The sequence below is a fragment of the Bos grunniens genome, chromosome 22, assembly GCF_055505025.1.
Source record: "Bos grunniens cultivar Pamir isolate PY7600 chromosome 22, Bosgru_T2T1.0, whole genome shotgun sequence".
Classification (NCBI taxonomy): Eukaryota; Metazoa; Chordata; class Mammalia; order Artiodactyla; family Bovidae; genus Bos; species Bos grunniens.
In genome coordinates, this window is record NC_141186.1 from 17,318,305 (window position 1) to 17,342,077 (window position 23,773).

Sequence of the window (23,773 nt, forward strand, 5' to 3'; positions counted from 1 at the left end):
CTTGGTCCTTGTGTGCTCATATTCTACCCTCCCCCAGGACGTGTCCCATCTGCTGTGAAATTCTTCACCCCCTTGGAATTGTCAGGCTAGAAGGAGGGGAATACATAAGTGAGTACGAATTGGCTTTTCTGGAGATGGCCTATGACGTGGGATATTTAACCCATCTGTGTTTTCATCCGCACCTGATCAAGCCCACCAAGGCATAACGGACTTTAAAAGTTAAGGGAGAAACAGTCTTGGACCATGTGGTGTTCTAGTTTGGCTGTGCTGACCAGCAGGTGAAGACACGCCGATCCCCCTTCTCCCTCTGGGATCTAGCAGGTAAGGCTCTTCTCACCCCAATTAGGAAGGAGGCAGAATGGCAATTTAAATGTTTCATTGAGTGGAAATATCAGAAGTACATAGGGTACTGAGAACTTCATAGAATGAAAAGGAAAAGTAGAAGGTCTGAGAAGGTAAGCAAGATGGGGGGAAGTGAATCTAAGGCAACTGTATTGGAGTGCATGATTAAAATTTTAAAGAAGGGATTTGGAGGAGACTATGGGGTGAAGATGACGCCTAACTGCCTCCACATACTCTGTGAGGTCGAATGGCCCCCTGTGGGAGTAGGATGGCCACCAGAGAACACCATGAACTTACAAATAGTGGAAGCAGTCTCTACAGTAGTCACAGGAGACCCAGGACACCCGGATCAAAATCCATATATTGACTCATGGCTAGGGTTAGCTCAAGACCCTCCTTTTACTTGGACAAGGTTCTGTATTCCAGAAGGAAAAGGGAAAAATATTAATGGCACAAAAATTGACTGATGATAAAAAAGGAAATTCTATAGGATTTGGACGGGGATGACCTGACTCCTCCCCCATACTGGATAATGACACACCTGCCTCCCAGTGCTCCATCAGGACCGGAGGCCACCTTAATGCCGAACCCAGGGCCAGGGGAAGTCCTGAAGCAGCCGCTGCTCCTCCGCCAGCTCTCCCGGAGTTCGTAGAGCCGCCGTTTCGGCAGGCTCTGATCCCAGCGATGGAGACCTCTGGTCAATGCCCCCAGAATTCCATCTCAGCCGGACCTCCTAGATTGTATCCACCTCTGTCAGTGAGTATTGATGGAGAGGGGGAAGAAAACACAGGAATTAGACAGAGGCTGTGCTCTGCCAAGGAACAGGCGGAAAGAACCCCACTACAGATGCCTCTCAGAGAGCCTCCGGTTCAGGACGCACGTGGGCACTACCATCAGCCCCCTGTAGCCTATTATTATTTTCCTCTACAGATATATTAAACTGGCAGAGACACAGGATCCTAACTGAGGTCAGAAAATGGTTAAAAGAAATGGCACCTGAGGGTACTACAAACCCACAGGGGTGGGCAGAACTCGCCACCCCCGATGAGAGGCTCAACTGGGACTGTAACACAGAGGAGGGGAGCGGCCACCTGGAGAGATATTGGGCAGCTATTTTACAAGGCCTCAAGAGGGGGCCCCGAAAACCTATGAGTATGGCAAAACTCTCCAAAGTGATTCAAAGGGAAAGCGAATCACCCTCTGAGTTCTACGAAAGACTGTGGGAGGCCTGTAGACTTTATACGCCAATAGACCCAGAGGCTGCTGGGTCTCAGATGGTGATAAATGCAGACTTTGTGTCTCAAGACTATCTCGAAAATGTCAGATGGGGGGACACCAAGTGGATCATGAATTTTTATACATCCCTGAATGCCCAGTACCTTTGTTGGGAAGAGACTTGCTAAATTGGGGGCACAAGTGACCTTTCCCCACCAAAAAAGACCCACTCTTCGAGTGGGATCAACCACTTATTTACTCTTCCTCTGGGTAACCCCTCAAGATGAATGGAGGTTGCTCGATCCCCCAGAAGAGAAACCGAACAGGCTACACAGTCGAGAAAGGGAGCTAACTCAACAATTCCCTGATGTCTTGGAGGCAGACAACCACCCCCAGCACCCCCAGGCTTGCAAAACAAGTCCCACTAGTAATAGAACTCAAACCCAGTACAATTACATCAGCACCCTCCTTGGGCCTGCCAGACCTATATAAACTATTTACTCTTTACCTGACTGAAAAGGACAAGGTGGCTATGGGAGCGTTGTCCCAGACTATGGGGCCATGGGACAGACCCGTGGCTTATCTCCCAAAATGGCTGGACAATATTGCCACTGGGTGGCTGGGATGCTTATGGGCAGTTGCGGCAGTTGCCTTACTGGTCCGGGAGGCAACCAAGCTGACTCTGGGCCAAGATTTGATCATAAAAGTCCCACATGAGGTCAACACTCTCCTGCGAGGGGACCCCCATAAATGGCTGTCAACATCCCGGACTACTCAATACCAGGGACTGTTATGTGAAAAAGCCCATGTTACTATTGAGCCTTGTCAGGCCCTGAATCTGGCCACCCTCCTTTCTGTGGGAGAAGGTGGGCCCTCCCATGATTGCAAGGAAATATGCCAGCAGACCTGACTTGAGAGACCAGCCAATCCCGGACCCAGATTAGGTCCTGCACACCAGTGGCACCAGCCTGGTGAAACAAGGACAATGACTGTCGGGATATGCAGTAGTCATGGAAGAAACCATCGCTGAGGCTAGCTCTCTGCCATCACACTGGTCCGCTCGATGGGCTGAACTATGCTCTAATCCAGACCCTCAGCTGTCAAAAGGTAAGAAGACAAACATTTACACAGATTCTAGGTATGCTTTTGCCACAATACATGTACACAGGGCTCTGTATAAGGAGAGAGGCCTTTTGACAGCTAGTGAAAAAGAGATTAAATAAGGAAGAAATTAAGGCCCTATTAGATGCTGCCTGGGAACCAGAAAGGGTTGCAGTCATACACTCCCAAGGACATCAAAAAGAGGATACCCCCTGGTCTCGGGGAAACAGACTGGCTGATAAGACAGCTAAACAAGCAGCTGAGGGCTTGGGGTGACAAGTGAAGCCCCTATTAAAGCTCTCATATTGGTGAAGCTGCCTGAGCTAACGCTGGACTCTCCAAAATACACTGAACCCCAAAACCAAAGTCAAAGCAGAAGGGGCTATCAAGACTGAAAAGGGATGATGGGAATTGCCAAGTGGCAAATTATTGATTCTGGAGGAGCTGGCACCCATTCTGCTAAGCTAAACACACCAAGCAACCCACCTAGGCCATGATAAACTGGAAGAGCTAATTCGAAAATACTTCTTGGTTCCCCGCCTCTCTTCCCTATGCAGGACAGAATCTCAGAACTGCACTGCCTGCTCACAGGTCAATGCTGCCTCTGGCACAAACAGAAATCTTTGGGGATTCAGCTAAAAGGCACACTGCCCTTTGAACACCTGGAAGTGGACTTCACTGAAATGAAACCTCACCAACACTACTGTTACCTGCTGGTCATGGTATATACATTCTCAGGATGGGTAGAAGCTTTTCCTACCTGGACTGAAAGAGCATCAAAAGTAGCCCGGTGCCTGCTTAGGAAAATAGTTCCCAGATTTCGATTTCCTACCAGCATTGGATCAGACAATGGCCTGACTTTTGTAGCTGATTTAGTACAAGTAAGCAAAACTTTAAACATCACATGGAAACTGCACACTGCATATAGGCCCAGAGTTCTGGGATGGTGGAATGAACCAACCAGACACTTAAAGAGACTCTCCAAATGGATCATAGAGACTGACTGCTCCTGGGTGGACTTGCTTCTGACGGCTCTGCTCAGACTCAGGATGACCCCACAGTCCCAAGGCTGTTCTCCTTAGGAAATTGTGTATGGGAGGCCCCCTCCCATAATAAAACACGTGTCAACAAATTTGCCTCAGGTAAGGAGGGATGGGATTTCACAGCAGATGGAACTGGGTAAGGTAATAAATCAGGTAACTAAGTTTGTACAAGAAAGAGTGCCGTTCCCCCTTGGGGAACAGATTCATAAGTTTAAGCTTGGTGACTAAGTATGGGTCAAAGATTGAAAACATGATTTGCTAGCCCCTTGGTGGAAGGGCCCTTATATTATTCTAACTGCCCCTACAGCACTTAAAGTTGCAGATATTGCCCCTTGGATCCATCATACCAGGGTGAAGAGAGCATAACATGCAGACCCAGAAAACGCTGAGTGGACTGCACAGAGGGACCCCACTGACCCTCAAGAGACTAAGACCATCCTTAAGAAGAAGGAAAAGAAAATCCCAGATGAGCCCCTTCAGGATGAAGCCGCATGATCAACTCCTGCTGCTTGACCTCATTGACATGCCAACTTCCACAATACCTCCGACTGTTGTGTATGTGGGGCTATGCCTCTGTCTATGATGGGTGGACTTCCCTGGTGGCTGTCACCGCTCCGCCAAGGAGACTTTAAACCACTCGGCTCTTTTCTGGGACACAATCATAATCTCTCCCTGCTCTCTTGATGTAAGCCAGACCTACAGTCAATAGACTTGGGTCATGGGGTTACATATTATGTAAACACCAGTTTCATAAAAGTAATTTGAATTAATTTAATTCAAATTAAAATGGTTTTGGACATGCTCACAGCTGCTCAAGGAAGGACCTGTGCTATAATTAAGGTTGAATGTTGTGTATATATTCCTGATTTATCTGACAATGTATCAGCTGCTTTAGATGTCATGAAAAAACCAGGTAAAAACAATGTCAAATAAAAACATTCCTTTCTGGACTTTGGTACTATCCTTGGGTGAAGGGTGATTGGCAGAAAATTAACTTACCATTATTATAGTTGCCTTGATAGTTCTGTTCTGTGGACCTTGCATTTTACAATGTATTATGAACTTTGTAACCCAAAAGTTGGTGTCGTTCTCCCAGATTGGTGGTTGGAGAGCCAGGGTGCAATATATCCCTATGAGTGATGCTCATACTATGAATTAAGAGCATCAAGAGTGGGGAATGAAGGAGGAAACAGACAGAACAGGCTCCATCTTCAAAGCAGGACTCCATCTTGGGCCGGACTGTGGACTTTGAGCTATATGCCCAGTATCTATGGAAATGACACACCAACTGGAAAACCAGACACCCCCCCCACCCCGTGATGGAAGAGCCCCAGGGCTCGTATCTAGACTCTCCATCGCCTAAAAGAATACACTAATTATCTGTGTAACCAAATAAACCATAAATTCTATTATGCTTATTGGGGTATGACCACAGGCCTATTGATAATTGTCCACTGTTAACTACCTAGGCTTAAGGCATACGAATCATGGGTTTAAGGCATATGAATCACGGGTTAACTTTGATTGTATCTTTCTTTTCCTTTGATCAGACTAGTTTCAGAGAATTTGGGGAGGTGGGTTTGAACATGTACACTTAGGGTATAGAAAGTTTTCACAAAAACTGGTCGGGGTCCTTGGCTAAGAGGAGACTCTGCCTTGGGCTCGCTGGTGTAATAAACTGCACTTCACTATCTGCATCGTCCTTCTGAGTGAGTTTGCTTCCTGGAACATGAGGCTACAACAGGAGCATTCGAGACAGTGTGGAAGGATTTGACAAACTTTCAAGGATATTTTCCCAGTGTCCCAGTTGACTGCAAAAGAGACATCAAATTCTGGACCAATGCCTTGATGATAGACCTCTAAGAGGGTGCAAAGGAGGATGTCCCCTGTTTTAGATTTCTGGCCTTGGAACTGTTGCAGTTATAAGGTCACCAACTTGGAAGACTATTGTTAAGGGTCTTGTAGTCTGTTTGGAATAGAAAGACAATTAAGATTGAGAACTAGTAGACTATGAGTACCCAGGTAAAGGAGGCTAGAGCAGAGTAGTAGGGGTCATGTCAGTCTTACAATCTTAGTGTTAATTTCTGCTTTACATTGATTCAGTTACAAATAATGGAACTACTTCATATATACTATTGAGTTTTCTTTTTTATATTCTTTTCCATTATGGTTTATCACAGAATATTGAAATAGTTCCCTGTGCTATACAGGAGCATCTTGCTATTCATCCATTTTATATATAATAGTTTGGACATGAGTTTGGGTGAACTCCGGGAGTTGGTGATGGACAGGGATCCTGGTGTGCTGCAATTCATGGGGTTGCAAAGAGTCGGACATGACTGAGCGACTGAACTGAATTGAACTGATGTGTATTTAGGATATACAAAGCTCCAGATGGTCAGGTTAGAAGCAGTGTGGGAATATGTTTCTATGGCGTTTGCTAGTCTTTGAGAATTTCCCAGGAGCAATCACTTCTGTTTCTTATATCCTTCCTGTGTCAAGATCTAAGGCTGTAACTTAGTCACTGTTCTCCTATGTGAGGAATGGAATTGCTGGGTCATACAGTACCACAATGTTTAACATTTTGAGAAACTTCCAAATTGTTTTCCATTTTGTATTACTACCCATGTATGAGGATTCTAATTTTTCCATCCTCATCAACACTTATTATCTCTCTTTTTAATTTTAGCCACCCTCTTTTTAATTTTAATCACAGCCACCCTGGTGGTTGTGAAGAGGTATCTCAGTGTGATTCAAAAGGCTATTCAAAGGAGAAAAGATAGTCTTTTCAATAAACAGTGCCAGAACAATAGGATCAGTTCACTTCAGTCGCTCAGTCATGTCTGACTCTTTGTGACCCCATGAACTGCAGCATGCCAGGCCTCCCTGTCCATCACCAACTCCCGTAGTCCACCCAAACTCATGTCCATTGAGTTGGTGATGCCATCCAACCATCTCATCCTCTGTCGTCCCCTTCTCCTCCTGCCCCAATCCCTCCCAGCATAAGGGTCTTTTCAAATGAGTCAGCTCTTTGCATCAGGTGGTCAAAGTATTGGAGTTTCAGCTTCAACATCAGTCCTAGCAATGAACACCCAGGACTGATCTCCTTTAGAATGGACTGGTTGGATCTCCTTGCAGTCCAAGGGACTCTCAAGAATCTTCTCCAACACCACAGTTCAAAAGCATCAATTCTTTGGTGCTCAGCTTTCTTTACAGTCCAACTCTCACATCCATATACGACCACTGGAAAAACTATAGCCGTGACTAGACAGACCTTTGTTGACAAACTAATGTCTCTGCTTTTTAATATGCTGTCTAGGTTGGTCATCACTTTCCTTCCAAGGAGTAAGCATCTTTTAATTTTGTCTTTTAACAACAGGATAACCATATGCAAAAGATGACAGTCTAATCAAACTGTCATCATATACAAAAATTAACTCGAGGGCCTCCCCGGTGGTCTAGTGGTTAAGAATCTGCTTGCCAATGCAGGGCACATGGGTTTGATCCCTGGTCCAGGAAAATTCCATATGCCGTGGAGCAACTAAGCCTGTGAGACACAACTACTGAGCCAGCCCTCTAGAGACAGCAAGCCACAGCTACTGAGCTCATATGCCACAATTACTGACGTGTGCACACCTAAAGCCCATACTCTACAACAAGAGAAGCCATGGCAATGAGAAGCCTGAGCACCAAGGTGAAGAGTAGCCCCTGCTCTCTGCAACTAGAGAAAGCCTGTGCACAGCAATGAGGACCCAGTGCAGCCAAAAATAAATAATAAAAAAACCCAACTCAAAATGGATTACAGACTTGCATGTAAAGAATAAAACCATAAAGCTTCTGAAAGGAAATATAGAGGAAAAATTTTATTAACTAGATCAAGGAAAAATTTCTAAGATACTATATAAAAATGATCCATAAAATAAAAAATGATAATTTGGCCTTCATCAAAATTTTGAACTTTTGCTCTTACAAAAGATACTGTTAAGAGAATGAAAAGATGAGTCACAGATTAGGAGGAAATATTCACAAAACATATCTAATGAAGGATTTGTATCCATAATATATAAAGAACTCTTAATACTTTAAATGAGATAGCTAACAGTTCAATAAAAAACAGGAAAAAGATATTTGAACAGACAGTTCACCAGTGATGCAAGTAAGAACATGAAGAGATGTTCAACATCATTAGTCATTTGCTGTTGTTCAGTCGCTAAGTCTTGTCTGACTCTTTGCAACCCCATGGACTGCAGTACGCCAGGTTTCCCTGTCTTTCACTATCTCCCAGAGTTTGCTCAAAATCATGTCCCTTTTATTGGTGATGCTATCCAACCATCTCATGTTCTGTCACCCTCTTCTCTTCCTGCCCTCAATCTTTCCCAACATCAGGGTCTTTTCCAATGAGTCAGCTCTTCACATCAGGTGGCCAAAGAATTGGAGCTTCAGCATCAGTCCTTCCAATGAATATTCAGGACTGATTTCCTTTAGGATTCACGGGTTTGATCTCCTTGCTGCCTAAAGGACTCTCAAGAATTTTCTCCAGCACCAAAATTAGAAAGCATCAATTCTTTGGTGCTTGACCTTCTTTATGGTCCAACTCTCACATCTGAACATGACCACTGGAAAAACCATAGCTTTGACTATACGTGAAGAGATGTTCAATATCATTAGTTATTTGCAGTTGTTCAGTCGCTAAGTCTTGTCTGACTCTGCAACCCCATGGACTGCAGTACGCCAGGTTTCCCTGTCTTTCACTATCTCCCAGAGTTTCACTATCTCCCAAAGCTTTGACCTTTGTTGGGAAAGTGATGTCTCTGCTTTTGAATATGCTGTCTAGGTTTGTCATAACTTTCTTTCCAAGGAGAAAAGTGTCTTTTAATTACATGGCTGCAGTCAGAGTCTGCAGTGATACTGGATCCTGAGAAAAGAAAATCTGTCATTTTCCACATTACTCCCTTCTATTTGCCATGAAGTGATGGGACCAGATGCCATGATCTTCGCTTGTTGAATGTTGAGTTTTTGTTTTTTTTTTTTAATTTAAAAAAATCATTTATTTGGCTGTGTCAAGTCTTAGTTCAGCACACAGGATCTTTAATTGTGACATGTGGGATCTAGTTACCTGACTAGAGATCAAACCCAGGCCCCCTGCATTGGGAGCTCAGAATCTCAGCCACTGGCCCACCAGAGAAGTTCCTGAACTTGAATTTTCAATGCACATTGTTTTAAATCACATCCTGGGTGATCACATATAAAGCAATGGGAAATCACATATAAAAATGGACTAATTAAACATTATGGGCTAATCATTTAGAGAGCAGACCCCTGTAAGAGAAAATGCCACAAACTGCTACATGTATTCACAGGAGCTTATCTCAGTCTTGGAAGTATTGAGGAACAAGAAATGCAGGGTCATTACAGCCTCTCATGATGCAACTAGGGAAGTAGGTTTCCTGCATCTGTGGCTGCCATATTACATCTGCAATGGGTAGAGGTAGGAAACGTTCACTGTTAGAAGAACAAGATGTTTCCCACAGAAATCATGTAATTAGGAGAATCCTTGGACATGAAGAGGGTCACAGGATATGAGAAAATCACTGAGGGATCTTCGGAAGCCTGAAGAAGTAGCCTGATGGACCTCAAAGAGCCACAGGAACATGCAGGGAATTTTGTGAACTTGAAAACCAAAGAGGACCCAGGATAAGGGGCCTTGTCCACACTGCTGAGCAGAGTCCACACTGCTGCCCAGCAGGTAACTAACATCAAACATGTGTCTGACTGGGGCTGTTCCACACAGGCAGAGCCAGAAGTGAGAAAGCAGTGCTGGAGCTCAGGCCACCAGGCTGCCCTGCAGCTCTGTCTCCTGATGGTACAGAAGAGCTGAGAATCATGGTTTCCTCACTCCAGCGCCAGACTTCATGCATCTTCCTCTTCTCAAAAACTGTAACTCAGAATCACTAACAGAAGGACTCTGGATATAGTTTCCCACCTTACCCAAGATGACAACACAGTCCAGTAGAATCATCTAGACAGCAGCTTTCATCTCCATGTCAACAAGTCATTCTTCTTAACTCAGTGTTTTGTGTCCAATTTCTAACCAAGGTCAAGGACAATGAGCAGAGGCCAAATTACAAACATTACCAGGCAAGACAGAAGGTCCTTTAAGACCTTCCACAATTACTAATTACTGTGAAGAATACAGATATGGTATCCATTGTCTACAAAGAAACATAGAAGACACATCTTTCAGTATAAAGGTTCTGCTGCTGCTGCTGCTGCTAAGTCGCTTCAGTCGTGTCTGACTCTGTGTGACCCCATAGATGGCAGCCCACCAGGCTCCCCCGTCCCTGGGATTCTCCAGGCAAGAACACTGAAGTGGGCTGCCATTTCCTTCTCCAGTGCATGAAAGTGAAAAGTGAAAGTGAATTTGCTCAGTCGTGTCTGACTCCTAGCAACCCAATGGACTGCAGCCCACCAGGCTCCTCCATCCATGGGATTTTCCAGGCAAGAGTATTGGAGTGGGGTGCCATTGCCTTCTCCCGAATGTTGAGTTTTAAGCCAGCATTTTCACTCTCCTCTTCCACCCTCATCTAGAGTCTTTGGTTCTTCTTTGCTTCCTGCCATTGATATCATCTGCATATCTGAGGTTGTTGATATTTCTCCTGGCAATCTTGATTCCAGCTAGTGATTCATCCAACCCAGCATTTCACATGTTGTACTCTGCATATAAGTTAAATAAGCAGGGTAATAATATACAGCCTTGATGTATTCCTTTCCCAATTTGAACCAGTCCACTGTTGTATGTCTGGTTCTAACTGTTACTTCTTGACTTGCATATAGGTTTCTCAGGAGACAGGTAAGGTGATCTGGTATTCCCAACTTTTTAAGAATTTTCCAGTTTGTTGTGATCCATACAGTCAAAGGCTTTCATGTAGTCAATGAAGCAGAAATAGATATTTTTCTGGAATTCCCTTGCTTTCTCTCTTATCCAATGAATGTTGGCAATTTGATCTCCAGTTCTTCTGCCTTTTCTAAATCCAGTTTGAACATCTGGAAGTTCTTGGTTCATATACTGCTGAAGCCTGACTTGAAGGATTTTGAATATGACCTTGCTAGCATGTAAAATGAGTGCAATTGTACAGGAGTTTGAACATTCTTTGTATTGCCCTTCTTTGGATTTGAAATGAAAACTGACATTTTCCAGTCCTGTGGCGGCCACTGCTGACTCTTCCATATCTGCTGGCATATTGAGTGCCTCACTGATGACACAGCATTCTCACTTCTAGGTATTTACATTAGGAAGTGAGAACTTATATTCTTACAAAAGCCTATATATGAATGTTTAGAGTAGCCTTATTTATAATTATCAAAATGTGGAAACAATCCAAGTGGCCCTCAGTTGGTGAACAGATAAACTATGGTTCATCTGTACAACGGATCCCTACTCAGTAACTAAAAGAAACAAACTACTGATCCATCCAAGAACACAGTTGAATTGCAAATGCATTATGTCAACTTAAAGAATTAAGGCTGAAAAGGGTACATACTGCATAATTCCATTTATGTGACATTGTTGAAAAAGCAAAACCCACAGTGAAAGAAAACAAACAACGGAGGGAGTTTGGGATTGCAATATGCACACTATTTTATTTAAAATAGATAAGCAACAAGGACCCATCGTAAAGCACAGGGAACTCTTCTCAATATTCCATAATAATCTAAACGGGAAAATAATTTTTAAAAGAATAGATATATGTATATGTATAACTGAATTACTTTGCTGTATTCCTGAAACTAACACAACATTGTACATCAACTATAGCCCAATATAAAATAAAATTAAAAAAAAAACAAAACAAGAAAAAAAAGTGGTTACGTAAGGTTCAAGGTATGGTGAGGAGCCAATATCAGAGGAAGTTTTGGGGAGTGGGTGAACTGTGGATATACAACTTTATGTGTCTGTCATTACGGAAATGAGTGAATTTTATCATTTCTGAATATACCTCTGAGACTCTCCTATTGGTCCAACGATTAAGACTCCACCCTTCCACTGTAGAGGGCATGGATTTGATTCTTGATCCTGGAACTAAGATACCACATACTGCATGGCAAGGCTAATAATAATAAAATAATTAAAAATTTAAAAATTTATCAATAAAACTGACTTTTAAAAATTACACTTAAGGGAGCTTTAACCTCTTGAGAAACCTGTATGTAGGTCAGGAAGCAACAGTTACAACTGGACATGGAACAACAGACTGGTTCCAAATAGGAAAAGGAGTCCATCAAGGCTGTATATTGTCACCCAGCTTATTTAACTTATATGCAGAGTACATCATGAGAAATGCTGGGCTGGAAGAAGCACAAGCTGGAATCAAGATTGCTGGGAGAAATATCAATAATCTCAGATATGCAGATGACACCACCCTTACAGCAGAAAGTAAAGAAGAACTAAAGAGCCTCTTGATGAAAGTAAAAGAGGAGAGTGAAAAAGTTGACTTAAAGCTCAACATTCAGAAAACTAAGATCATGGCATCTGGTCCCATCACTACATGGCAAATAGATGGGAAAACAGTGGAAACAGTGGCTGACTTTATTTTTTGGGACTCCAAAATCACTGCAGATGGTGACTGCAGCCATGAAATTAAAAGATGCTTACTCCTCTGAAGGAAAGTTATGACCAACCTAGACAGCAGAGACATTACTTTGCCAACAAAGGTCTGTCTAATCAAGGCTATGGTTTTTCCAATAGTCATGTATGAATGTGAGAGTTGGACTATAAAGAAAGCTGAGCATCGAAGAATTAATGCTTGTGAACTGTGGTGTTGGAGAAGACTCTTGAGAGTCCCTTGGACTGCAAGGAGATCCAACCAGTCCATCCTAAGGGAAATCAGTCCTGAATATTCACTGGAAGGACTGATGCTGAAGCTGAAACTCCAATACTTTGGTCACCTGATGAGAAGAACTGACTCATTTGAAAAGACCCTGATGCTGGGAAAGATTGAAGGCGGGAGGAGAAGGGAATGACAGAGGATGAGATGGTTGGATGGCATCACTGACTCAATGGACATGAGTTTGGGTCAACTCCGGGAGTTGGTGATCGACATGGAGGCCTGGTGTGCTGCAGTTCATGGGGTTGCAGAGTCAGACACAACGGAGCGACTGAATGGAACTGAAGATGGGACTAAAAATATATAGACAACAACAACAAAGATGGAAGAATACGATTCTAAGCTAAAATATTCTAATATCCATTTTGGCATAGAAGGAGTATAAAAATCTTAATTTACTTTAGATATCATGTTAAGTATTTCTGTTTACAAATAAAGGACAGAAATAAAATACAAGAATCTCTTGCTTAACATTAGTAATCTGTGTCAGAAATCAGACGTTCTATGTGGAAGCACAGAGCAGAAGGGAGTGTGGTTCCCATTATTTTAACTGGGAAAAATTATAATGCATGATGTGTCTACACCAAACCCAAACAATTTCCTAAAACATAAATAAAATATAGTGAAACACCTGTACATAAGCAACAGTCTATTGTATTAAGATTTTATATGATTAAAACCGCTATTTCCTTCAAACAGCATAGTAGTGCCATAAGGATAGACATACAGATGAATAGAATTGACTAAAGACTAGAAAGTCTAGAATTAAAACCTCACATACAGGCTAACTGATTTTCAACAAGGGTGCCAAAACCACTCAATGGGGGAAAGGACAGTCTTTTCAATAAATGATGCTGGGACAACTGAATAAGTTACATGCGAAACAAGGAAGTTTGACCCTTACCTTACGCCATACACAAAAACTAATTCAAATAGATCAAAGATCTAAACATATGAGCTAAAACTATAAAACCGTTAGGAAAAACACAGTGAAAAAGCTTCACATCATTGTATTTGTTAATGATTTCTTGGATATAACACAAAAGCACAGGCAATAAAAGAAAAAAAAATGATAAATCAGACTTCATTGAAATTTAAAACATTTGTGTATCAAAGGATACTATCCAGAGAGTGCAAAGACAAACCACTGAATGGGAGAAAATATTTACAAATCATGTATCTGATAAGAGATTCATATTCGGAGAACATAAAGAACTCCTACAACTCAACAACAAACAATCATCCCAACCCAAAAATGAGGAAGGAATGTGAATAGATATTTCTCCAGAGAAGATGTATGAACCATCAATAAGCACATGAAAAGATGTTTAACATCTCTAGTCATTAGAGAAATGCAAATTAAAACCACAATGAGATACCACTTCATACCAAGTAGGATGAAAATTATAATAAAACAAAACAAAACAGAAAATAACAAGTGTTGGCAAGGATGCGGAGAAATCAGAACACTTGGCATTGCTGCTTGGAATGTAAAATGGTGCAGCTGCTGTGGGAACAGTTTGGTGGGTTCTCAAGAAGATAAACATAGGATTACCATACGATCTAGCAATTTCACTAATAGGTATACAGCCAAAAGAATTGAAAGCAGAGACTCAAATGGATATTTAAAAACCAGTGTTCACAGCAGCATTATTCCCAATAGTCCAAAGGTGGAAACAATACAAATGCCCATCAACTGATAAATGGATAATATAGTAACCTTAGAAATAGAATACAATGAAACAGTAACCTTAGAAAAGAATACAACTCCGACATGGATGAACCTTGGAAACCTTATGCTAAGAGAAATAAGTCAGATACAAAAGGACAAATATTGTATGATTTCACTTAGGTAAGATATTTGCTGCTGCTGCTGCTGCATCACTTCAGTCGTGTCCGACTCTGTGCGACCCCAGAGACGGCAGCCCACCAGGCTCCCCCATCCCTGGGATTCTCCAGGCAAGAACACTGGAGTGGGTTGCCATTTCCTTCTCCAATGCATGAAAGTGAAAAGTGAAAGTGAAGTCGCTCAGTCGTGTCCGACTCTTACCGACCCCATGGACTGCGGCCTACCAGGCTCCTCCGTCCATGGGATTTTCCAGGCAAGATACTTAGAATAGGCCAATTAACAGACAGAAAGTAGAACAGAGGTTACCAGGGGCTGGGGGACACAGAGGAAATAAGGAGTTATTGTTTAATAGATACAGAGTTTGAGATGATTAAAAAGTTCTAGAAATGGAAGCATTGACGGTTGCACAATGTACTTGATGCCACTGAGTGAACACTTAAAAATCATTGAAAGAATAAGCTTTGTTATGTATATTTTACTACACACAAAAAGCAAAATGAAAAACTCTGCTTCCTAACCACCAAACGCTACTGCTGGTAGCAAACAGCTTCAACAATCTCATGTGCAATAACTTGATACACTGATTTCTCTCTCCGCACCAAAGACATCTTGAGATACACATTCTTTTTGTGGGTGTGGAGGCACAATTTACAAAGAACACTTAATTCTGATATTGTATCAATAGTGGTTTGAATATAGCTTAAGCTATTTCCTACACTGAGTTTTGTTTAAAACAGTGTGCTGAATTTTAGGGATGTAAATTTAAAATTTTCTTATCTAAATATTGGCCAGAAAATATTGTGTTGAGAGATAAGAAATCTCTATGATGTTCTGGTATTGAAAACCAAGAGGATTCTCTTGAGAAACGTCTCACAAAAGTAAGAATTACAGATCTTCCAAACCAGAAGAAGCAAAACCAAGAAAAAAGAAAATGAAACCATTAAAATAAAAATGGTTGAAAAAACCTTGAAAAAAAAAATAGAAGGCTTGGAAGGAGAAAAAAATACATAGAAAAAGCATAGTAAAGATAAAACACAAAATTAGATGGTAGAAATAAGTTCAAATTGATCAATAATCATGATAAATGTAAACAGATCAATGTTTACCTATTATGAGGCAGAGGCTTTCATATTGGATTTTTTTATGAAGCTTTTCGATTTTTACAAAAGACACTCCAAAAACATGATGACAGAAAGACTAAAGATAAAAGAATAGACAGAAGGAAAATACTGGTCAAAAGAAAGCTATTATGCATCTAATAACTTAGTCTCAATACATATCGCAAAAAAATCAATAGACTCAGAAAGAGAAATTGGCAAATCAATCATAATGGCAGATTTTCCTTCTCAATATTTTTTAATGAAAAATTTCAAATGTACCACAAGCTAGAAGAATCTTAGAGCATACATCCAAATGCTTACCGTCTAGTTCTACCAATAACACTTTTACTCTGCATTTGCTTCTTCACATATCAACCTCTGCACCTTTCTATCCATTTATTACACCATCTTATTTTGTATGCATTTCAAAGTAAATTCAGTCACTTTTCAAAGACTTCATTAAGTAAGGTTGATTATCTGATTGCAATTTTTTCATTTGTAATGAATTTTATATCCAATGAAACACACAAATCTTAAGTGCATGTTTGCTGAATTTTGACAAATGTATATATCTGTGTAAGCTAAACTCCAGGTAAGACACAGAACATTACCATCAATCCATAAAATTTTCTCATCTCCCTTCATAGTCAATCGTAACATATTTTTCTAGAAATGAATGGATCAAGTAGACAGGAAAAAAAAGAGTAATGATCTAGAAAATGTGAACAATGCAATTAATAGGCTTGAGCTAACAGACATAGAAAGAACTTCCTTCCATTAACAAGGAAATCACATTCTTTGCAAGCACATTAATGAAAATGAACCATGTACTAGGCCTCAAATGGATCTTCCACAAATTCCAAAGTCTGAGTTTCACAGAGACCATATTCTCTGATCACAAAGACAACGGACATATCTTGCCATGGCTTAGGAATATCTTGCCTGGGCATGGACCTAACCACAGAAGGGAAAGCAGGGTTCATGGGGAGATATGATTCCCATCACATGAACTGCTGGATTATGCTGGAACCTATTCCTGCTTATGCCAGTTTTTACTGGGTCTCTGTCATTTGCAACCCAAGAGTCCTGAAGAAAACACGTACTTCCTAGGAGAGACACAGTACAGCTATGAAAGCATTTTATAATTGAATGAACAATTCTTTACACTTCTAGTTTGCTTCAAGTATAAAGCACATTATTTAATCATTCATGAAACCACTGAGATTCCAAAAGTTGAAGTGACTCATTCAAGACTCCAGCTCCAGTGAGCCCCTGCACATGGCTCTGAAAATCTCTGAGTGAACTTCTGTCATGCTTATTCTACTCCATCTGCTTCCTAGGAGAGACAAGATAGAGAGTTCTTTCAGGGCAGGGACTGGGTCTTCCTCATCTTTGTGTCCCCACTGCCTAGCAAAGATCCTGTCAAATAAAAGGTGCCACTGATACCTATTGGCTGAGTGGCTGAAGTAATGAATGATTTCTCTAGTCAAAGAGCAAGATTTAATGTGAGAGTTTGAGGGAGGAAAGAGAAAGAGAGGGCCTTTACTTTGACTCTTTCAGAGACATTAGACATTCTAGCTCCCCTAATCATTGCTTTAAATATGTTGCCTCAGTTAATCTTCACAATAACCCTATGAGATTGTGTTATCGGCTGAACTGTATCCCTCCTCCCTGCACCCAAATTCAGACTATTGTAAAGAAAAGAGAGGGATTCAAGAAAACCATGGAAAGACAGGCATAACTTTTGCCATAGGCTCTTAAAAGTATTGGGGCTTCCCTTGTGGCTCAGCTGGTAAAGAATCCATCTGCAATGTGGGACACCTGGGTTCCATCCCTAGGTTGGGAAGATCCCCTGGGGAAGGGAAAGGCTACCCACTCCAGTATTTTAGCCTGGAGAATTCCAGGGACTGTATAGTCCATGGGGTTGCAAAGAGTCAAACACGACTGAGCAACTTTCACTCACTTAACTTAAAAGTATTAAGAACCTCTCTCTCTCTCTGAGGACACATTGGCTTATCCTCTTGGGTTTTGTCATGAAACTGTGAACATGACCATATACAGCCTAAAGGTTACATCCTTACAGCCTATGATCCAAGGGATGAAAAACTGAGACTTGAATCCAGATGGTCTGATGTCAGTAAACAAATGATATGGAAATAAAAAGGAAACCCCGGGTGGTTGAGAAGAATTTAACTCGCTCTACAGAATTATCTATAGGGCACAGTAATTAAGAATGTGGGTGCGACATAAATCCCAGCTGTTTCACTTGCTAGAGGTGTGACTTTGGGGAAGTAATTTAACTTCTCTGTCCTCATCTGTAATACAGGCATACCTCACTGTCCTCATCTGTAAGATAGTACCTATTCGTATTAGTTTCCTAGGGCTGCCATTATAAAATACTACAAGCTGGGTGGCTTAAACAACAGAAATGCATCTTCTCACAGTTCTGGAGGCTAGAAGTCCATGATCAAGGTGTCAGCAAGTCTGGTTTCTTCTGAAGCCCCTCAGAAGATAGCTGCTTTCTTTCTGTGTTCCCATGGTCATCATCTAGTCTCTGTCCTCAATTCCTCTTTTCATAGGGACACTTGTGATACTGGATTAGAGCCCACTCATATCATCTCACTTTACCCTAACCACCTGTTTAAAGGCCATATTTCCAAATAGCCACCTTCTGAGATACTGGAAGTTAGGACCTGAACATATGAATTTGGGGGCAGGGAGGAGGGATACAATTCAGCCAATAACATGATCCCATAGGGTTATTGTGAAGATTAAATGAGGCAATATTTTTAAAGCAAAAATCAGGAGAGCTAGAATGTTTTAAGTGCTCAATAACTGTTCATTGTAACTGAATATTTACTTTAGGCATACGGGTATCTAGCAAGTCACAAATCTTCCTTTGCTAGGGTACTGGCTGGAAACGACCCTATCTTAGCAAGAACTCTCAGTTCTTGCCTGGAAAGAGAATAGTAAGTGGACTTCTGTGATTCCCCCCCTCCCCTCCACCTCCCCGCTGGAGTGCCTAACTTGCCTCAGCAGGATAGGCAAAAAAAAAAAAAAGGCAATAATTCATGGCAGGATAAGGAGAAAAGATGGAGCTTCTGGCTCCAGTAACTTATGTTCAGAACAGTACCCATACCAGGAGAACCCACAGAAGACTTCAAGGTGCCCTATGAGGATGACTTCCCTCCCTGCTCCTCCCGGCACCTTCTATCTCCTCATGAAGCTGTATGCTTCAGGATGGCAGCGACCACGTCTGTTTTACCTGATCTTCTCCCCAGGGCACAGCACAGTGCTGTGCTGGCACGTTGCAGGAGCCTCTCACATATTTATTGGGTAGGTTAAAAAAAGTAATGAATCAGGTTGATCAGTTTAATTGTACTGATCAGTAAGGACTCACCTTTTCGTACAAGTCAATCCTCCTCTTGGCCTCTGTTCTCCATCTGTCAAGTGGGAGAAGGTATGGAATGAGGCTCTCTCCACAACCCCTTCCAGTTCAATGCTTCCGGGATCTTAGGGTTCTCAGGAGACAGTCTGGATGCCTCTTCAAAGAACTAACGGAAGGGGAAACCAAACTGACTGAGCAAACTGTCTCAGGTGAAATGATTTCATGTGGGTCTGTGGTCCTCAAATTGTGGAGGACTGCACATAATTTTTTTTTGTTTAATTTGGAAACAACATGGCCTATCTATTATTTTGCCAAATTTGGACATTGAAGGAAAAAAAATCCCATTAACTATCAACACCAGTTCTTTAAAAAAGATATATATATATTTAATACCAAGAAAGCAAGAAGTACATCGTCTCAGCAAAAAAAAAAAAACAAAACCCAAAACCAAAAACACAAACAACCAAAAACCCCACAAAAACCCACTCCCTCTCCCCATGGGAAAAAAGACAGGTGGCAACCTCACATGATTATTAGTATTTTCTTTGTAGATAGTCCTTAATTTCATCAGACTGATCCCTGTGTATAGTCCAGTCCTTGGGTCGTACTAACATTTTTTTCACTACCCCTCAATACCTGTCAAGTGGGGATTAATCTGCCCACTTTACAGATGGGGAAACAGAGGTTCAAAGAGCAAGTGCAAGATCAGGGAGACAGTAAGTAGTAGCGAGTTTTCTGGATGCCAACTTAGACCACCTTGGCAGAACCTAAACCAAAAGCTATTTCACAGCGGGGAAGAAATGACCTGCACTGGCCCCCCTGGTACGCCCCCTCGTGTTCTCAGTGAGTCTGGACTTGGATGCTTTGTCCTTTAACATACTACACGCTCATGATGTATCCACTTCATGCCAGGCACCGGGAAAGTGTAGGAAGACAAACCACACGTCCCCAGCCTCCTTGTCTCCTGTTCCCATACTCACCCTGGGTCCTGCTCTCCAGGCCTAACTCCTAATGCACTGGCGGCCAACGAATCCCCACCGCGGTAGTGGCTGTTAACAGTTTTGCGAGGGGGTTCCCTCTCCCAGAGGTGTTGGCGGTTTCCTAGGAGCCTCTGGGAACTTTCAACGCCTCCAAGACCCAAAGGACTGGGAGTGTAACGGTGCAACTCGAGGCACTGGGATAGGCTTTACCTGAGTTAACTTGGGAGCCAGGGGTCAGTTCAAACTCTTATCAACTAATACCCTGCTCGGACCCTCCCCCGTTCCCATGGGCTTTGCGTGGGCCCCGCAAACCCACAGCTCGGGCTGGGAAAACGGGGTCCCCCAAATTAGAAGGCCTTACTGTGGAGGAAGCTTACTGCTAGGGCTTGGGGACCCCCCGGACCGTGCCTACCCAGCTCCCTGACTGGACTGCCAGAACACGGAGCTCCCCTTTCCTGTTCCGCTCCGCTCCGCCCCGCACGCCGGCTGCAGGAACGCGCCTCCGTCGGGCCGCGCCGGTGCACGAGAGCTCGCGCCTCGGCGCGGGAGCGCGCCCCGGGGAGAACCCGAGCAAGATGGAGGCCGCGCAGAGGCCGCCGCCTGGGCCCGGCAAGCCGCCTCTGGGAGCGCAGAGCCGCGGCGCCTAGGCCGTGCCAGTCCCGGACCCACCGCTCCGGACCGGGCCCAGGTTGGTCTCCCCGCACCCCCTCCCCCCGGCCGCAGCTTCCGCGCGCGTCCGGCCTGGGCGCGGGGCAGCCGCCCCCCACCCCCCACTCCCGGCCCTACTGGGGCCCGGCCGCTCCCCCGCGCCCCGGCGACGGCCCCCTGCCCCTTACCCACTAACTCGCGGCCCGGGCTGCCCGCTGGCCCCGGTCCGTCGTCCCCTTGGCCTGGAAAACCTCTCTCCCTAGCCCTGGCGCGCCAAACCTAGGCTCCCCTCAGCCTCCATCCAGCCCTGTCTTCTGAGGGACCCTCCCAACCCCCCGCCCCGTGTTCAGACCCTGCAGTCCCGGTCCCCCGATGTTCCTCTAGCCTCATCCTGGTTCTTGCACTTCGCCCTCCCTGTCCCAGCCCCCATATCACCTTCCCAGTCCCCTAGTACTTGCCCCGTATATCCCCTTCTTACTTTCTCATGGAAGCGCCCACCTCCCTCTCCACAGACCCCTTTTAGACACCCAATACCAGACCTCCTTTTACCCCTAATACCAACCCCCAAATTCCCTTCCGACCTCCCTGTAAAACCCCTCAGCCAATTCTTCAGTACCGGACCACAGCCTCCATTCCATCTCCCCACGATCCCCTCTTACTCCGCCAATACTAGTCCCCAAGCCCCCTCCCCAACTCCACCATAACCACTTTCTAGCACTCCCCCCAGCTCCCATATTCTCATTCCAGCCCCCTCATCCCAGCCCCCCAACTTTCACATGGCCTCTTCCTAGGTCCCCGAATTGGAGATCTTTGCCAGTCTCCCCCTACCCCGACACCTCCCCAGTACTCTCCTGACCCCCTAGCTCCTTCAAACCAGCCCCCGGGTCCACTCAGCTCCGCCTCAAGCCCCGCCCTCGCGGGTACCTTGGCTCAGGGCCGCTTCTCGCGTGCGTCCCCAGCTCCCGCCCGGCAGCCCGGCGGTCGGTCCCGGGCCGGCGGCCCCCGCCAGCCGCCGCCGCCGCCGGCTCCGCCCCCGGGCACCATGCTGCCCTCGCAGGAGGCCTCCAAGCTCTACCACGAGCACTACATGCGGAACTCGCGGGCCATCGGCGTGCTATGGGCCATCTTCACCATCTGCTTCGCCATCATCAACGTGGTGGTCTTCATCCAGCCCTACTGGGTGGGCGACAGCGTGAGCACCCCCAAACCTGGCTACTTCGGCCTCTTCCACTACTGTGTGGGCAGCGGGCTGGCGGGCCGAGAGCTCACCTGCCGCGGCTCGTTCACCGACTTCAGCACCATCCCGTCCGGCGCCTTCAAGGCGGCCGCCTTCTTCGTGCTGCTCTCCATGGTGCTGATCCTCGGCTGCATCACCTGCTTTGCGCTTTTCTTCTTCTGCAACACGGCCACGGTCTACAAGATCTGCGCCTGGATGCAGCTCTTGGCAGGTAGGGGAGGGGCGGGGGCGGGACCCCTGAAACAGATGCCGAGGACGGGGCTCTTTTCTTCCGAGACCCCTTTTTGAAGGAGTCAGAGAGAGATTCTGCTCCTCTGTCTAAAGACACACCTCCTTCACTGACTCTCAGTAGCCACAGGGGAGGGGATTCTATGAGAGAGACACGTTGGGGCAGAGGGCAGAGGCTTAGAGCTGAGTCTATAGGTTTGTGTGCTTGGATGTGGGAAGATTGCGTTTATTGATGTGTTAAGCATTTTGTCTGAGTTTCTGAGGGTCTCTGAGAGTCTCTTTTGGCTGTCTTAGGGGAAATAATTGTCTGAAAGAGGAGTTACTCTATATGTGAGCGATTTCTGTTGCACTGAAAAAAAGCATGAGATGGGGAATCAAGAGCTCTGACTTTGACCTTTAACTTGCTTATGTTATCAACTTCGATGTTTCACTTTACTTCTCTGAGGCTCTGTTTTCTCATCTGTAAAACAGTGGAGAAGATTCCAAATATGCATGAAAAAGTATTTTGTAAACTATGAAGTGCTGCGAAAAGATGAGGGGGGTTGGAGAAGGCTGTCTATTGTGTCTATCTAGTGTTTGAAATGTGGGTGGTTGACAACACCTGGAAACATGGGTCTCTGGGGGGCAAGTCTCCAGCACCCCCTACCCCAAAGGCAGAAAGGGTTCTGGTGCCATGCCTAGTGAGAATGAGTCTCTGGGGACTCTCTGAAATGTTTGGCTCAGACAGACACCTTGCCCTAAAGACCAGAGAAGGGCCTTTTGGGAGTAGGAACTGCTGAGACAGTTTTCCAGGATCCATTAGAGACTCCCTCCCCCCATCCCTGCCTACCTTTCAATCGAAGACAGATTTTGAAGATTCAGCAGCTTGGGTATTTGCCTCATTGCAGGCAGGGAAGAGAGTTTGGCTGGGGAAAATGGGGCCAGGATATGGCAGGGATATGGAGAAGGAAGACAGATGAAGATTTGGTGAAGGAAAAAGCTTAGAGCATTCCAGGGTTGAGAAAGAAAAGGGAAAATGTGATGCTTATGCAGCTAAGATGGTTTTTAAAAATAAGTATCTCAGGATATTCAACAAGTGTCAGCCCCTTCAAAAGAGACCTCCTGTAGGTGTTCTGTCACTTGCTGATGATTCCACTGCTTAAAACACTGTAAGGAATTGTCTTTGGATTGTGAGGCATATGCTCTTGAACATTGTCATGGAGGGAAAACTACCATCTTTTCAAGGAGGTCTCTGGTTTTTGGAAATGGCCAAGTGTAGAAAACACAGGAGGTGATCAAATTGAGAATGGTCACTGGAGATGAAGGTCAAGGTGTGAAAGCAAAATCAGGAGACTGGTTTGCTTGCTCAGGAGGACTGTTACAAATGCTTGGAGGAATTATGGGCTCATTGGAAGAACTAATCAAGCTCTCAAAAGGACTGCCTTGCAGAAGTCAGCATTTATTCAGTATGGACATTCTGGTGGGCTTGTTTCAAGTCCATCTCACTACAATCAACTTAGACAGAAGTCTTTTAAGATTCTGGGGAAAATGAGAAAGGAGAATTGTAGGATGTGTGTGGGGGTATCTGTCAATTCCCAGAAAGTGATTTCCATTCTACTCTTATAAGGTGAGCCAGAAAGAATATAAACTCAACTGGAACTCCCATTTCCTGAACCTTAATTTGTAGTCTGCAGATGGGTTGTTGACCTATTGCTCTTCCAATTCTCTGTAATCCATGTGGGTTTAATCTTGGGGATTTGATGAACTATCCAACAACC

The 23,773-nt window shown here is 44.1% G+C and overlaps 2 protein-coding genes across 2 annotated transcripts in view; one reads left to right on the forward strand and one right to left on the reverse strand.

Annotated features, from left to right (window-relative positions):
* Window positions 1-883: 883 nt before the first annotated feature.
* Window positions 884-21,595, reverse strand: LOC147348170 (uncharacterized). The gene is made up of 4 exons (XM_086368897.1): window positions 21,499-21,595; window positions 20,316-20,787; window positions 18,936-18,978; window positions 884-1,092 (listed from the first exon to the last, which is right to left on the reverse strand). Exons 1-4 carry the CDS (start codon window positions 21,593-21,595, stop codon window positions 1,063-1,065), a joined length of 642 nt encoding a protein of 213 aa, XP_086225023.1. The 3' UTR covers window positions 884-1,062.
* The window catches only part of LHFPL4 (LHFPL tetraspan subfamily member 4), a 31,422-nt gene continuing 28,107 nt past the window's right edge, over window positions 20,459-23,773 (forward strand). The window contains exons 1-2 of the mRNA XM_086366584.1: window positions 20,459-20,591; window positions 21,511-21,999. Coding sequence (XP_086222710.1) covers window positions 21,594-21,999 — 406 coding nt within the window. The 5' untranslated portion in view covers window positions 20,459-20,591; window positions 21,511-21,593. The remainder of the gene's footprint in view (window positions 20,592-21,510; window positions 22,000-23,773) is intronic.

What these genes read in the sequence shown, in the direction of transcription:
- LOC147348170 (XM_086368897.1), bottom strand. Translation starts at nt 21,595, where the DNA reads ATGGTGCCCGGGGGCGGAGCCGGCGGCGGCGGCGGCTGGCGGGGGCCG. An exon ending in GGCGGGAGCTGGGGACGCAC is followed by an intron (nt 20,788 to 21,498) that starts GCGAGAAGCGGC and finishes TTCCAGGCCAAG; the next exon opens with GGGACGACGGACCGGGGCCA. An exon ending in GGATTGACTTGTACGAAAAG is followed by an intron (nt 1,093 to 18,935) that starts GTGAGTCCTTAC and finishes ACTCACTGACAG; the next exon opens with AGGTGGATACAATCTAGGAG.